Raw genomic sequence first — 15,468 nt, forward strand, 5'->3', positions numbered from 1 at the left:
TTATTATTCCCTAACCATGAATCTTGGTTTTCCAACTCTTTTAACTCTTCTTTATTGTGCAGGTTCACCATATCTGTTCTTTATTCGCTTTGCAGATTGTGGTCCGGTACCAACTATATTAATTTCAAAATCTTCTAATTCCTATTAGTGAATTTGCTCAGTAGACTACTACACAAAGACAGAGAGCCCTGTTTGCAGATTTTTTGTAGACATTTTCCCCATTGTTAAGTCATACCCTACCCCAAAGTATACTGGAAGACCATGTGGACTTCCGAAAAGTTTATTACATTTATAGCATGTGTCACAGATTGACCTACAAGTTAGTTAAGAATATGTCATTATCATTCTTAAACATTAGCAGGACAATCACCATACCAAAATGTATACAGTAGACAAGCTAAGTTATCACTCACTCCTCAACAAGAAACTGTTAGTAGCGGTTCTCAAAAGCTCATTAAGAATCTTGTGTACAAGCCGGTAAATAAAATGCTTGTTAATGAAGGTGTGTACAAGGCTTCTGTAACAACGAAAATTTCATAACCATATTGAAGCACCATTACAAATCTTGTACAGAAGATATATCTTCTCAAATCAATGGTCTAATTAATTTTCAATGTGCATTGGATGAAAGATTGAGTTGTCCTGTAGCAAGAAAAATGGATATTTCTTTCAAATATGCACATTCTTAAGACCTTCAACCAATGAATATGAATTGAACAGAACTACAGGTATAACTAGCTAATACAATTGTGAAGTATCTCTTAAAATATAATCAATTTACCAATGTTGGCTTCTAGAATTCTATAGAATTACATATTAATATGTTGAGATCTATTAATACAATCAAATCGCAGAAGTAACTTCACCCTCAGTGTCTTCATCTTCTCCATCGCCGAGCACAAAGTTTCTTGCTCCTTTGAATGCAAAATAGCTAAGTTGAACGCTATCTTTATACTATGAAGATCGTTATTCATTGGTAATCAAATCACTGGAGCGAATGTTGTGATCCACCGTGAAATGCATGACTTGTTCACTGAATACCTATAAAAAATTATTGGAGTCATGCAGTTACTCTGCAAAGTTAGGCATCCACGAGTACTGGATGTCATATGAACGTTGATGTGATGGCTAACAAATCTAGTTAAAGGTCATAATACACGAGCAAGATTTCTGAACTCGTTCAAGCAGGATTGCAAAGTCTTGTGACGCTTTTGTGTTGACTGTAGTTCATTCTGAAGCTGATCCACGGCACCAGGTGCCACAAACATATCCATAAATGTTTCATCTGTTACAGCAAACAGCTCCAGTCCTAGGGTCACTACTAATCTGTCCCGGCTGTATCAAAACAATGCAACAAAACAACGTTCAGAGATACACAAAATTGAGAGGTATAAAAGAGACAATTAAAGAAAGAGAATTAGAAATGTGATTCTTTTCTAAAATGGTTGACAAATACACAACAGCTAGCAAATGAGGAGAATGGCGTATTTGGCGTTGATTACAGTGTACTTGAAAAAAGAAATGAAAGTCTGAAGTACCAGGGAGTCAGAAAACCAGCATTCAGAGTGGATGGCACGCTACGGTCGATAAGGGCTTCACGTATCCTTCCAAAATGCTGCGCAGCCAGAGAGCAAACTTCTGTATATGCTGATTTAGAGTTCTTCTCTCCAAACAATCCATGCTTAGGCTCCTTGTTCTGAACTGCACGGTCATTAGCCGCTGACGCTATTGCCCTCTTTCGCCCTATTACTTCAGCCCCAACTCCAATTCCATTTCCAATACGTCCACTAGCAATTGCATAATCTTTTCTCTTTGCTGCACATATTTCACTGCTCGGCAATTCTGGAGATGGTGTCTCCGGAACTGTCATTTGACTTTCTCTGAGTGGATCTCTTGGGACACCGGACCCTTTATTTGGTGTCTCTTGACATTGTTCTTTTGGGGCAATATTTTCATTCTCTTCATTGAAGCCTTCTTCCGAACATCCCAAGCCTTCAGAAAGATCAAGGAACATAGGACGGCTTACTTTATTCCCGGAAGTGGAAACCCCAATGCCAACAAACCCAAAACTGTCTATTCCACAAATCTGAGAGTATGGACTAGTAACAGAATCCAAATGGTGCCTCACGAGCTCCTTGCATTTCTTTGTGAGACTGTGGATGAAACGATCATATGCACGCCTAAGAGCCGCATTAAAAGCAATATAGCCCCCAACATCGGCAGTACTTCCTTCAACTATATACCCAACAGCAGCAGCCTTAGCATAGTGTCATTTTGCCATAAAGAAACAGTGTGCAAGAAAAGGGCCAAAGATATGAAAAAGATAAAGCACATTGATGAAACCAAACAAGTAATAGATGATTAGATAATAAATAGAGTCAATCAAATCTACTGCAGTAGGAAATGAACACTGTATCTTCAATAGTTTCAATAGGTACCAAAATGAATAGATTGGCTATTAAAAACACATGTATTGGTCAGGCGCTAAGTGTAAGATGAGATCCGGAGTAACTTAACACCATAACGACAGTAAAGCAAATGCAAATTACTCGTCACATAAGATAGCAGAATAGAATTTATGAAAAACAAGGCTGTGCATAGTTTAAAGTTTTTGTATTGGTACAATATATCAAAGCGTGAAATCTATTTAGGCCCAGTATGAACCTTACAAGAATTTCATGCTATAAAAATAACAAAATGTCGAGATATGCAGGGCCTACAAGGGATATATATAGCTTTGTAACTTTAAAATTGCATTCACAATCTAAAGACAAACAAATATAGTACTTTCAAGATAAACAAAGATTTCACACCACCTGAAGAATCTTCAATATTTTTTCGCTCAACAGCAAGATCAAATAGGCTTCTGAGAACAAAAGCAAGGCGACCACAAGCTGCATCTAACATAGGAGCCAACCAAGAACGAGCAGCTGCACGAGCTATTCCTGCTGCTGCAGCTGACCCAACTCCTCCACCTCCTCTACCAGAATTTGCAAGCAAAATATTAGCAACCTGTTGAAAAGTGTCAAAAGAGGATTGTGTGAACATTCCAGTAGAATGAGATATTAAAACTGAGCGTAAAGACTTCAGACATGCAGTCAATTACCTTCTCTCTTGAAACTGGCGGGCATTCTATGGAGCAAGTAGCACATCTAAATTCATGCATCACCCTCTCAAAGGCAGCTCCTCCATGCAGCTTCAAGCTAGCATTTGTAGGTTTAACCTCCCGACTCAGACCAGGCCACTGAACAACACCACTCTCTGACCTTTCTTCATCAGTTGTTTTTCCCCATTCCTCTGGGTCTGGATCTGCAGCTCCATCTATAAGCTCGCCCTTCATAGTTACCACATAACTTATATCAGCTATGTAGTGTATCGAAGAAATTATCCATGGTTTCCACATATTGTTCTCAGCGAAAATACAAATCCAAGATTAGATCATACCACATGTCTAGCAATAGAAGCTGCATGTAACATGGCAGATCTCCTCAGCGAAGCCACATCAGAAACTGATTGCAGTTTTACATTAATCCTATCTACTTCAGCTGCTACTTCACTGCAACGTTCTTCAAGAAGCGCGAGTGTTGCAGGAGCAGCCTCCCTATATCTGTAACAAAAAATAGATGTGAGAGTTGTAGTAGATGTGATCTCTTCTTCTCTACCAATAAGGACAATGCATCTCCAAATCCTTCTCAAGTTGAAAACTTTTACATTTTATTGACATAGCATAGTTCTAAAAACCTATCCTACACATTTAACATATTTTAGGCCAGGTCACTTTGCTTCTAGGTTAGAATATGTGGTGGGTTAGATTGTGTGGTAGTTTTTTTGATGATGAAACTCCCACACCATCTAACCCAGAAGCAAATTGATAAGTATTAAGAACTATGGATTGTGCAAACTTAATATTAGTAATATGTTAGGACCATTTCCCTGTAAAATGATCCATTTCGCATTGTGTATTTCCCAATGAGTTATCAACTGCATATATAATAACTCAGTTCCGTTACGTATTAACTTTTTGTTAATTGCTATTGCATTTTCTTCAACATTTTGGAAAAATACCTGCGCTGAAGTTCATTTTCCAAGTAAAATCTTAAGTTTCTGAAACCAATGTAAGATCCAAACGTTTCTTCATCATATCCCCCAATGACACTCTCTTTTAGATATTGAATTACTTCAGCATCCACATGAGAAATTTGTGTACGAAACTCTTCATTTGTAATAGACCCTTTATCTTTGGGTAAAGCCACAAAGAATGGTTTGGTTTTCTCGCCAAGATATCCATTGGCACTGAGATACCGATCTACCTCCCATCTTTCTCCAAATTCCTACATTGAAAATAATAGAGTTATTCTTCTATCTATAGTATTTACGGGACCAAGCATTAAAAACTGGTAGAACTTTGTTTACCTTGAGACGATTATCAAATTTTGAGACAACCACAATGGTACGTCTCAAAGTGGGATCCACGGCACGAATTGTGTCCAACCAAAGTGAAGAGCACCATTCCACGCTACTCTGTTGAAGAAACAAAAGTAGACGGTGTGGAGGTGCTGCCAAAGCTTTTACCATAGATAAAATATCCTCTGGTGTACTATCTGGTTCACCCTTCTTTGCCTATCAAAAACCAAAAATGGACTCAACATTAGCTACTTGCAAAAATTTGATAGCAAAAACAACACATTTCACCAAGCAAAAAGTTTAGCATAAGTATGCCTGTAGTGTCAAAAACGTAGCTACTTAACAAGGGACATCCATAAATGTCTTCGAATTATGATTGGTAGGCTTATGCTATTTAAGTTCTGTTTACAAAATAGAAAACAAAAAAGACGTAGACTACTTATTTCTATATGCTAGATACTTGAAAACTGAGCATAACAGAAACATAAATCCTTTCTTTTAAAAGAAAAGTGTAGCCGAAATTAGAATCCCTATGTTTCATTATTGTATGAAGATGTCTCCTGACTGTCATTAGAAAATATGTATTTCACAAAGTGTTTGTCAACAGTACAGATCCTTTCAAATGGACACAGAAAATATGACAGAATACCTCATATTCTTGGTTGTTGCTTAAATGATTTACAAGGCACACAAAATATGTGTTTCACAAAGTGTTTTTCAATAGTACAGATCCTTTCAAATGGACACAAAAAAGATGACAGAATACCTCATATTCCTGGTTGTTTCTTAAATGATTTACAATGTGCACAATGCTGACTGCGTAGCACAGAGTGTGATCTATGAATATTTCTAGAATACTGTTTGCAAACAGAGAATAATCATTCAACACTATTGAAGTAAACAACAAAAGTGCATACTTTTTAAAATCTATAGCAGCAGAGCTTTCAAATCTTATTACACAGTGATTTCCGGTATCAACTGTGCTAAAACCCTTTAGGCTTATCCCTTACATATAAACCTTCAGTTAAGAAATGTCTACACATTCTCTGTCAGACACTCAAGGGCAAATACACAATTTATCACCTTGATTGTTGCAACAAAGGATAATGGTGCAAAGGCCAGCTTCCTTTTTCTTCAATATACAAGTCTATGCCAGCGGACAAAAAACCTCCTTTTCAACTGTTCCTAATGCTCGCAGTACCAAATTGCAATCAATGCACCAGAATCAAGTCAAATAAATCTCTGAGATATAAACTGAACTGTATATCAGGAGATTCACATATACAGAGTTGGATATTGAATTTTTGTACACTATATAATCATTTGCCCTGATTTTTGGTTAGGCATAGTCACATTTGTAACTTGTTTGCCAATATGAAATGGGAAAAAGAATACTCTCTCCTATGTTGGCGTAATTCTGCACTCTTTGAGATGTAAACATAAACTATGAAAATCAAAAGATAACAGGACTTAGTTTCCAATGATACAAATCACAATTGTGAAATGAGCAATTTTCTGAGGATTAATATCAAAAGGAAAATGGATATTTTATAATCTTGAGCTGAAAAGAGGTTTTGTGTCAAGTCACTAACTCGCACTTATTACATTGCCAATTGGAGACACACAGTTGCCTTGAGGAATCACCCCAGCTCTGCAAAGAAGAGTAGCCCAATCATCTCAGACATGCATAACATCAAGATAATGTGCCCTACTTGATCGGGTTTCATAACCAAACGCAAGAACGAGGAAGGGGTTCTGAGTAAAAGATCTTATTTAAACACAGAAAATTGTAGAGGATGTAAACAGAGATATAAATATAAGGTACCTTGAGAACAAATCCCGGAGTGTCGATGATGGTTAAATTGGGGCAATGTGCATATTCTGCTCGCATAACAATAGGCTTTGCAGAAACTGCAGCTCGTATTTTCTTTAAGTGGTCCTCTGTTCTGCATTTGATGGTGTCTGCCACAGCAGAAGCCATTATAACAGGTGGTCCGTAGTCATCAAAATCTTCATCCTGAAACAAATACAAACTCTCAAAACTCACCACGAACTCTAGACATACATAATAAGTCAAACTTTACTAGCAATCAAATGAAAGCATTCAAAAAAACAAATAGTGTTGTTGCATAGCTATATTGAATTTTTAAAACATATAATAAATCTAATTAGCAAGACAATGAAATTCTTTAATAGTAGGAAAGTGATTAAACCAGGTTATAATAAAAGAAGGGCTTAGATAACAGGGACCCAAATTCAACTCCCCAGCAAATGTGATAGAGCGCAAAAAACAGTGCATTCAACTGCCTTGTAGGATCTAAGGCCATAATGGATACCAAAATATAAGTCTGGGGGACAAAGATAAAATAATGGAATTCGGTAAAAATATAGTATTCAACATCCTGGATTCCATGTACTCCAAGAAATCGAGCTCGATTAAAGTCCCGAGAGAAGAAATTGATAGAATAAAAAAATTTGGTTGTAGCATCTAAGCCTAAGGGAAGAAATCCATAAAAAAGTTTTAAAAGGACCTGAAAGCGGCAGAGGGGCTCAAGCGCAGAACGGTCGTGCACCATTTGGAGCATAAGAGGCCTGCGAGTGCCCATTTCGACCTCTCGTACATTGAACCTGAACCCTAGAAGTGCTTCCAGCAGGGAGCTCTTGCCATCCGACTGACCACCAACCACCACGATCTCGGGGATTGGGAGCTTCTCTCCAAAGGCCACGGCGGTCGCCTGCAGCCGATTGTAGGCTTCCAGCCGCGATCTCGATTCCGCCGTCGCATACAAGCCATCCATGTATTGTATCTCTGATTTCTGCTCCCCCAAACCCTGCTTTGCCTTCGCCCTTGGAGTGATTTGCCTGCTTACACTCATCCTTATTCAATTCGACTCCGGATCACAGCTTGCTTTACTCGTCTTGGGATGCCGAGGATGCCATTCATTCAGTTTAAGAAAAGGCTGGCTCGGCTCTTGTTTAAAGGCGTGCGTTCGTGTAATCAAAAGCTCTGAGGATTTTGATTTTGAATTTTGAATGCGATGAGCCGTTGGAAGCAACCGATCCAGCCGGTCAGAGATGCCCCTTTAGCAGTTTACTTTCCATTTAGTTTGAATATTCCTCGTCTACAAATTCATAAATCGTATTTGTATTAGTGGAAATTAAAAAGAAGTGCGTGTAAGAATACAATTTATACAATTTATTAGTTGAATCATATTATACGTTATATAAGTTTGGTTTGGATTTTTTTTTTTTTTTTTTTCTTCTCAAATCTTAACGAGATTTGTATTCAATATAAGATGTTCATAATATGATTATGTCATATTCGACATAGATATATTTGGAACATGGCTTTGAGCAAGAAGAGGAGCAGGGGTGGGTTTTCAAATTATAAGTGTTTTGGAGAGGAAGATGTTGAAGAGGAGAATGATCTAAGAGGATTTGGAAAGTAATTTATGTAGTGGGTGATTTGTTCCTCCCCTTCTTTGCTACATTTGGAGTTTTTCATTGGAATCTGTGTTTTTTAAGTTCCTTTGGTTTTGTCTGTGGAGAAAGACTGGCAAAGTGCAGGTTGGGAGTTGTAGATATGGCTCTCGATCTCCTTTTTATGTGACTTTAATCTATTCTGACTTAGTTGGGCATGCTTCCCTCATGTCCTTGCTTGTCGAGCACATTCTTCCCTTTGACTTTGGTTGCTGGGGAGTTTCTTAGTTGGGGGTTTTACTTGTCTGTAGCCAATGTGGAGTGGTTTGGTGGGGGGATTCACACAAGTTCTTTGCGCTTGTTGTTTTCTCTACCATGTTCAAACATTTTTGTGGTTACTAGAGCTAGGTTGGGAAAAGGCCTATAAATGTTATTGGGGTCTCCACCTAGATGTTTGTCCATGGCTCATTCTTGGTCGTGGGTGACATTTATTTGCAGAGGATTGTAGTGAATGTTTGGCAAGTGTTCAATTATTCCCCACTGATACATGCTCAAGGTGTCTTGCTTGACACTTCTATGGTGGGGTCTAGGTTGTGTCTTTCTCTTTGGAAGGTCATTGTGTTCTTGTTTTTGGATGACTCCTCTATTGTTTGGGGTAAGCGAACATTGAAGCCAACATGACGCAATGCCGAGGTATCTCAAGGAGAGAGAACCCCAAGCTACCCTTGTCAAGAGTTACACATAGAAGCTTAATCATATACACAACAAGGAACAAGAACCCATGTGTAACATTCCATAGGTGTAATTATTTAACTTCACATATAAAAAAGAAACATGCCCAGTTGTGGGGCCTTAGGGTTATAGTCTTATGCAAAATAAGAACTACAATTTAGAGTCCAAGCTCACATCTCCTATCTTCTAGTCTCTAATCTTATTCCATGCTACCAAGAACTACCTCTACTACACCTAACCATGCTTCTTATATAGCAAGCTAAGCCACAAGTTGGCTAGTCAAGCATTTAATTACATAATAGGTCCAATCTTGGAAGAGTAAACCAAAACGCAAGTAAAGTACAATATAAGAACACATGCACATGTAAGGTAGGCCCACATGGGAGTTAGGAGTCATCTCCCAACTGTGCAATATGCCACATCATCATAGGAGACTATGCGAACAGAAACAACATGCCTTGCTAGATGAAAATTATGGGAAAAAGAGACTACGAAGAATGACTCAAAACTCGAAGAATAAGACACATTAGAAAACATGCACTTAGGACAAGGATTCAGGATAGGTCCTTAACAGGATACCAGTTGTGCAGAACCTGAAACCAAAAACAACAACGACTACTTAGTGAATAACAGACTGGTACGTAAAACAAGAAATATTTTGGTTGATGCACGATTGCTCAAAGACCTAAGATGCTCCTACATCACAACAAAGGGATTTTCTCCCTTTGTCGATGATACAAATCATTTTGGGATTCACTTACTGGTATGGAGTTGGTGGTAGCAGTGTTGTATTGGTGTTATGTTGATTATCTATGCGACTGGTATGGGAAGGTCTTGGAGTGCCCAAGTTTTTATTGACTATTTCTATGTGAGTTCTATTATTGAAGAAGCTAAATAGAAGTGGATATATAGGGTCCCTTCTTCTTCGTGTGTTGTTGAGCATGGTGCGAGCACCTATTCCATTTTTTGGGTTGGTAAGCAACTCTCTAGGGCTAAGTATACTAAGACTAGATGTGTCACTGCTACACCCATGTTGTTGGGGGCTAAGGTCTCAATGTGCTTGGGTATCTCAATGAATTTATGTTATAGTCTATGTGGTCTAGATGAGTGACCAAGTTATGAGGAGAAGCCTAGATTTTTTTTATGAGAAACAATGTTGGCTTGTTTGACTAGTGTTTATGTGTCTTTGAGCCTTTGGTTCAGGCTTGGTTTCTCCCTTTAAAGGGCAGTATGTTCCTTTTTTAGAAGACTTCCTTATGCCTTTTGTTTATGAGAAATGTGTGCTTACCCAAGTGGTGGACTTGGAGTTTTTATTTGCCTCTTTCATGATTTTTTTGATGGTGGGGTTGTCTCCTATAGAGGCAAAGTTCAAACTTCTAATTTTGGTGGTGGAGATGATCCATATTGATGAAAAAGGTAGTTAGGATACCACTAGTGATAGTGTTGATGTTTGAAAGTTTCACTTCCCTAGTGTTGGTTTTGTGATCTTTCCTCTCCCTGTGTTTATTGAGGTGGATCCTTTTTCTATTAAGGTGGGAACAGAGTCTACAGTGAGGCGAAAGATCTATGGGAATCCTGAACTAGACTTGTAGTCTTGTTGGTTTTAGACCTTTGGCTATGATGGTGAAAGAAGGACAAGATATATGATGCCTAAGTTTGGTTATTGGGCCTTTTGAGGTTGAATATGTCTCTCCCTCTTTGTTTCTTTTCTTCCAGTGACTAGGTGTTTATTGTTAGTTTTAAAGGGCTCACCTGGGTTCTTTGTTGTTCCTTTTGGTTAAATTATGTAGCTAGTATTGGGGCATGTCCCATTATGATATTTAACAATGTGGATTGTGGTTGGTGGTTTTGCCACATTTGGACCTTTTTTTTTTTACAGAGGTAGACCTAGGTTGTTGTTTTTACTTGACAATTAGCACTAAGTGTTGTTAATGTGTTGATTTGATGCACGGAGGACATGAGATAACTAGGGCCAAAGACACACCCAACTATCCAAGCCACCTGCAAGAGTAAACACAGTGGAAAAGAACACAAATAACAACAACCAAAGGAGATAGATGAGCCAAAATGCTTTATAGATTCAGAAAATCATCTAGATACATGCCCAGTTGTAAGGCCTTATAGATTATGGTCAACATTACAATTCAAACTTCAATCCTCTTAGATAAACTTTGCATTCCAACTTTACTTTTGCTCTTCCTACTCTACTATTCTCTTAAGACTCTACCCAATTCCCCTTTAAATACATGCACGGCCACAAGTCAACCTATTGAAAATACCGACAAAATAAACCCTTACATTAAATGCCAAAATAAGCCACAAGTCAGCTCTCAACAAATATTAAATACTAAACATGAATTAACCCACAAGGTTGGCTCAAACTGGAACCAGACATAGACAACTTGGATAACGAAGGACCCAAACAAAATGTAGTCACTCAAAAAACTCGGCAACCAATGAAACTTGACATCCAAAGGAACTTGATAACCAAAGGAACTCGGTAACCAAAGGAACTTGGCAACCAAAGGAACTTGACAATGCAAAGAATTGCAACTCAGTAACAACTAAGGAACTCAAAAAACATGTAGCATAGCAATGCAACCCAAGATGCTCCTGCATCAGTAACTAGGGTTGAAAGAAATAATTATCCTAAATCGTTTGTCACAACTTGAGCTGAATCCAACTCAGATTGAGAAATCCATGTAGCATCTTCAACTAGTCTATTTTTCTACTTTACCAAATACTCATAGTAATCTTTTCCTCTTGTGCTCTTACCAACTTTCTAATCCAATATTTGTTCAACCTCTTCAATCTACTTCTTAGGATAATTATTTGTACAACAACTTCATCATTTGACTTATTATATTTATACAAATCAATAACATTGAATATATGAGATATATCCATGTCATTAGGTAACTCAACTTCATAAGCATTACTATTGTCAAACTTTCTCAAGATCTTACAAGGTCCAAACTTCTTCATCTTCAACTTACTATATATTCCAAGAGGAAATATTCCTTTCTTCAAATGAACCATCACCTCATCACCAACTTCAAAAACATGATGTCATCTAGACTTATCAATATTCTCCTTATACTTTAGATTACTTTGTTCCAACCTTAACTTCACTTCCTCATGCAGAGACTTCATAAAATCAACAAATTCTTCCCCTATAACACTTCTCTTCTCTTCACCAGTTACATCCCTTAAATCTAATATCCCTTTAGGTTGTATTCCAGTTCCAATCACAAAAGGTGTTTTTCATGTACTCCTATTCACATAATTGTTATATGAAAACTCAGCTTGTGCCAATATCAGCTCCCAATTACTTGGCTTATCTCCAACTAAACATCTCAACAAATTACCCAAGCTTCTATTCACAACCTATGTATGTGGATGGAATGTAGAACTAAGCTTCAACTCAGTACCCATCTTTTTCCACAAAGTCTTCCAAAAGTAACCAACAAACTTACTATCTCTGTCAGAAATAATAGTCCTTGGTAATCCGTGCAATCTAACAATATCTTTGAAGAAAATCTCAACAACATGCTTAACATCTGATGTATTCTTACAAGGTATGGAATGAGCCATCTTAGAAAATCTATCCACCACAACAAATGTAGAATCATACCCCTTTCACTATCTATAGATGGTAGGGTAGTTCCTTTCGTTAGAGCCCCACTATTCTAAGGGCAGTTGTGTTGCAAAGGCTTGTCGGAGCTAAGTGAAAGGTAAAGGCATACAAGCCATCACCTCCCCTACTATTCTATGGGGCACCCATCTATCCCAGCACCAAATTAGGTAAGCAATGAAAGGAGCCCCCCATGGGCAGTTGATCAAACACCATAAGATAGGCCAGGCCCCTCGGACCCATGCCCTAGGTCTAGTTCTGAGTGGAGTTGAATGAGTCTCACCTTTCACCATCAACCACCTAATAGCATTAAATAAAATAGGTCTTAATTGTCTGTATGTATATAAATGTACATGCTTCCCATTTGATAATAAAGGGCAACTATAGCAGAGTAAACAAAGGCAAAGACCTGGTGAATATAGTTCCTTGGAAATGACTTATTCTTTCAGGGGAATCCTTCATATAATAATGTATGGGAGTGCCTCCTGAACAAGGCCTTACCCACCTATGTGACTAATAGGGTCTTACCTTATGAGTTCATAAGGAAACTACTTGTAGAAAGTAGAAAAATGAGAGAAAAGCCCATCGAATTATAGGGAGATAGTACATCAAATTGTTTGCAAGGGCCAGGAAATCCAAGAACAAAATCCATACTGATGTCACTCCAAGGTTTCTCAAAAATGGAAATAGATGTATACAAACTAGTATTTTGATTTACTCCTTTTGCAACTTGACAAAATCCATAACTCTTTACAAACTTCTGAACATCCTTATACATTTGTGGCCAATAATACTTATCCTTCAACAAACTCAGTGTCTTATCAATTCCACAATGTCCAGCCAATCCACTACTATGCTTTTCCTTAATCAAATTCAACCTCATAGAACTCTTAAGAATACACAACTGAATTCCCTTAAACAACATACCTTCTTGAATAAAATATTCATCAAACTTACTTGGTTGTTCTATCAAACTAGGTTCTTTGCACTCTCTCCACATCTTAGAAAAATCAGGATCAATATCATACAACTCCTTTATCTCATCAAAACCAAGAACTTCAACCTTCATCTCGGCCAACAAAGAACATCTTCTATTCAATGCATTAGCAACTCAATTAGTGACTCCACTCTTATGTTTAATCACAAATGTGAAACTCTGCAAGTTCTCAACCTACTTCATATGTCTTTGATTCAGCTTATGTTGACTTCCCAAGTATTGTAAGGCTTTATGATCAATATACAACAAAAACTTCTTAGGAATGAAATAATGTCTTCACTTCTTCAATGCTTGGACAATAGCATAAAACTCTTGATCATACATGGAATACTTCCTTTTAGCATCATTCAACTTCTCACTAAAGAAAGCAATAGGTTTACCTTCTTGACTTAATACAGTTCCTATTGCACTACCACTTGCATCACATTCAACTTGAAATACTTTACTGAAATCAGACAAAGCTAATACAAATAACTCAACAAACTTTTATTTAAAGGTCTCAAAACTATTATCAGCTCCATGTGTCCACTTGAATTCCTTTTATCTCCTCTCATTATCTCAGTCATAACATTACAAATAGAACTGAAATTCCATATAAACTTTCTATAGAAACTAGACAAACCATGAAATGATCTTACCTCATCCACATTCTCAAGCGTAGGCCACTCCAAAATTGCTTTAACCTTCTTAGGGTCCATTCTCAAATCATCAACTGAAATAAAAAATCCCAAACATACAATCTCTTCTTGCATAAAAGAACATTTCTTTAGATTAATCATCAACTAGGGCCAAAGGCACACCCAACTATCCAAGCCACCTGTAAGAGTAAACACAATGAAAAACAACACAAATAATAGTAACCAAAGGAGATAGAAGAGCCAAAATGCTTTATAGATTCATCAAATCATCAATATACATGCCCAACTATAAGGCCTTCTGGGTTATGGCCAACATTACAATTCATAATTCAATCCTCTTAGATAAACTTCACATTCCAACTTTACTTCTACTCTTCCTACTCTACTATTCTCTTGAGACTCTACCCAAGACCCCTTTAAATACATGCATGGCCACAAGTTGGCCTATTGCAAATATCAACAAAATAAACCCTTATATTAAATACCAAAACAAGCCACAAGTTAGCTCTCAACAAATATTAAATACCAAACACGAATTAACCCTCAAGGTCAGCTCAAACTGGAACCAGACAAAGACAGCTTAGATAAGGAAGGGCCCAAACAAAATGCAATCACTCGAAAAACTCTAGAACCAAAGGAACTCGGTAACCAAAGGAACTAGACAACCAAAGGAACTCGATAATGCAAGGCATTGCAACTCGACAGCAACTAAGGAACTTGGAAAACATGCAGGATAACAACGCAACCCAAGATGCTCCTGCATCATGATCAACAATTTCTAGTATCTGTTGTTTGCACCATGAGCCAACACCCTCTTTCTATTTTTTTGTATCAAAAACATGATCATGTCATTATATCAAATATTAATATCCTTAAATTGTTTGATAGTATAAGATGTAATCTAGCTCACAACATGTAAATGTCAATTTTGTGTTCTTTAACTACTTTTATAGAAAGCTAATCAATTTACGTTTGACTAATGCACCATGAACTTTGAATTGCAATTCAAGGGCATGTATGTATAGATGTTCTTAGTTCATTTAGTAATTGCAATCATCTAAAAATGGTCATCTAGACTATTAGCCCCCTTCTCAACATTTTGGCTAAATTAATTAATCATTTTCTTATACCAAATTGCTAAAAATCAATTAATTTGATTATAACCTATAATTTGACTATATTATTTTAAGTTCATTATTTGGTTAAAAGAACATTTTTCCTTTAAATTAAATAAAAGACCCCATTCTTCTAACCCACTCAATGTGCACAGATAAAGTCCTTTTTCTATTTTCAAATTAAAAGAAAAGGCTTTTTGGGTTTTGTCCCACAGGAAAAGTCAACTTCTCTCCATTGGTTGACTTACTCTTGCACATGGATCATGCCAAAGTCAACTCTCACCCTTGATCATCCATCCCTTGATTTTCATCTCCACCATTCATACACATTTAAAAGAAAGAGCTCTCGCCTTCTCGAAGGATCCATCTTCTTGAGTATCATTATGTTGTAGGTTTCTTGATCGATTTCTTGAGAGCTTGTGGAGAACTTCTACTTTCTTGTCTAATTCTCTCATAGCATTTGCATATTAACAAAGATTCATATAGTGTAGCTTCTCTTTTACAATAATCTAGATCATCTAGTTTAAC

The 15,468-nt window shown here is 37.3% G+C and overlaps 1 protein-coding gene across 1 annotated transcript; it reads right to left on the reverse strand.

Moving 5' to 3' along the window:
- Nucleotides 1-755: 755 nt before the first annotated feature.
- On the reverse strand, nucleotides 756-7,408 carry DRP5A (Dynamin related protein 5A). Its single transcript, XM_089788112.1, has 9 exons — nucleotides 6,936-7,408; nucleotides 6,230-6,421; nucleotides 4,414-4,620; nucleotides 4,066-4,331; nucleotides 3,445-3,607; nucleotides 3,107-3,334; nucleotides 2,817-3,012; nucleotides 1,539-2,235; nucleotides 756-1,335 (listed from the first exon to the last, which is right to left on the reverse strand). Exons 1-9 carry the CDS (start codon nucleotides 7,278-7,280, stop codon nucleotides 1,149-1,151), a joined length of 2,481 nt encoding a protein of 826 aa, XP_089644238.1. The 5' UTR covers nucleotides 7,281-7,408; the 3' UTR covers nucleotides 756-1,148.
- Nucleotides 7,409-15,468: the final 8,060 nt, after the last annotated feature.

This window comes from Cupressus sempervirens, chromosome 6 (assembly GCF_028749045.1).
Source record: "Cupressus sempervirens isolate cs-2001-9-10 chromosome 6, ASM2874904v1, whole genome shotgun sequence".
NCBI classification, from domain to species: Eukaryota; Viridiplantae; Streptophyta; class Pinopsida; order Cupressales; family Cupressaceae; genus Cupressus; species Cupressus sempervirens.

What these genes read in the sequence shown, in the direction of transcription:
- DRP5A (XM_089788112.1), bottom strand. Translation starts at nt 7,280, where the DNA reads ATGAGTGTAAGCAGGCAAATCACTCCAAGGGCGAAGGCAAAGCAGGGT. An exon ending in AGCCCCTCTGCCGCTTTCAG is followed by an intron (nt 6,422 to 6,935) that starts GTCCTTTTAAAA and finishes TATTTGTTTCAG; the next exon opens with GATGAAGATTTTGATGACTA. An exon ending in GAAAATGAACTTCAGCGCAG is followed by an intron (nt 3,608 to 4,065) that starts GTATTTTTCCAA and finishes TTTTTGTTACAG; the next exon opens with ATATAGGGAGGCTGCTCCTG.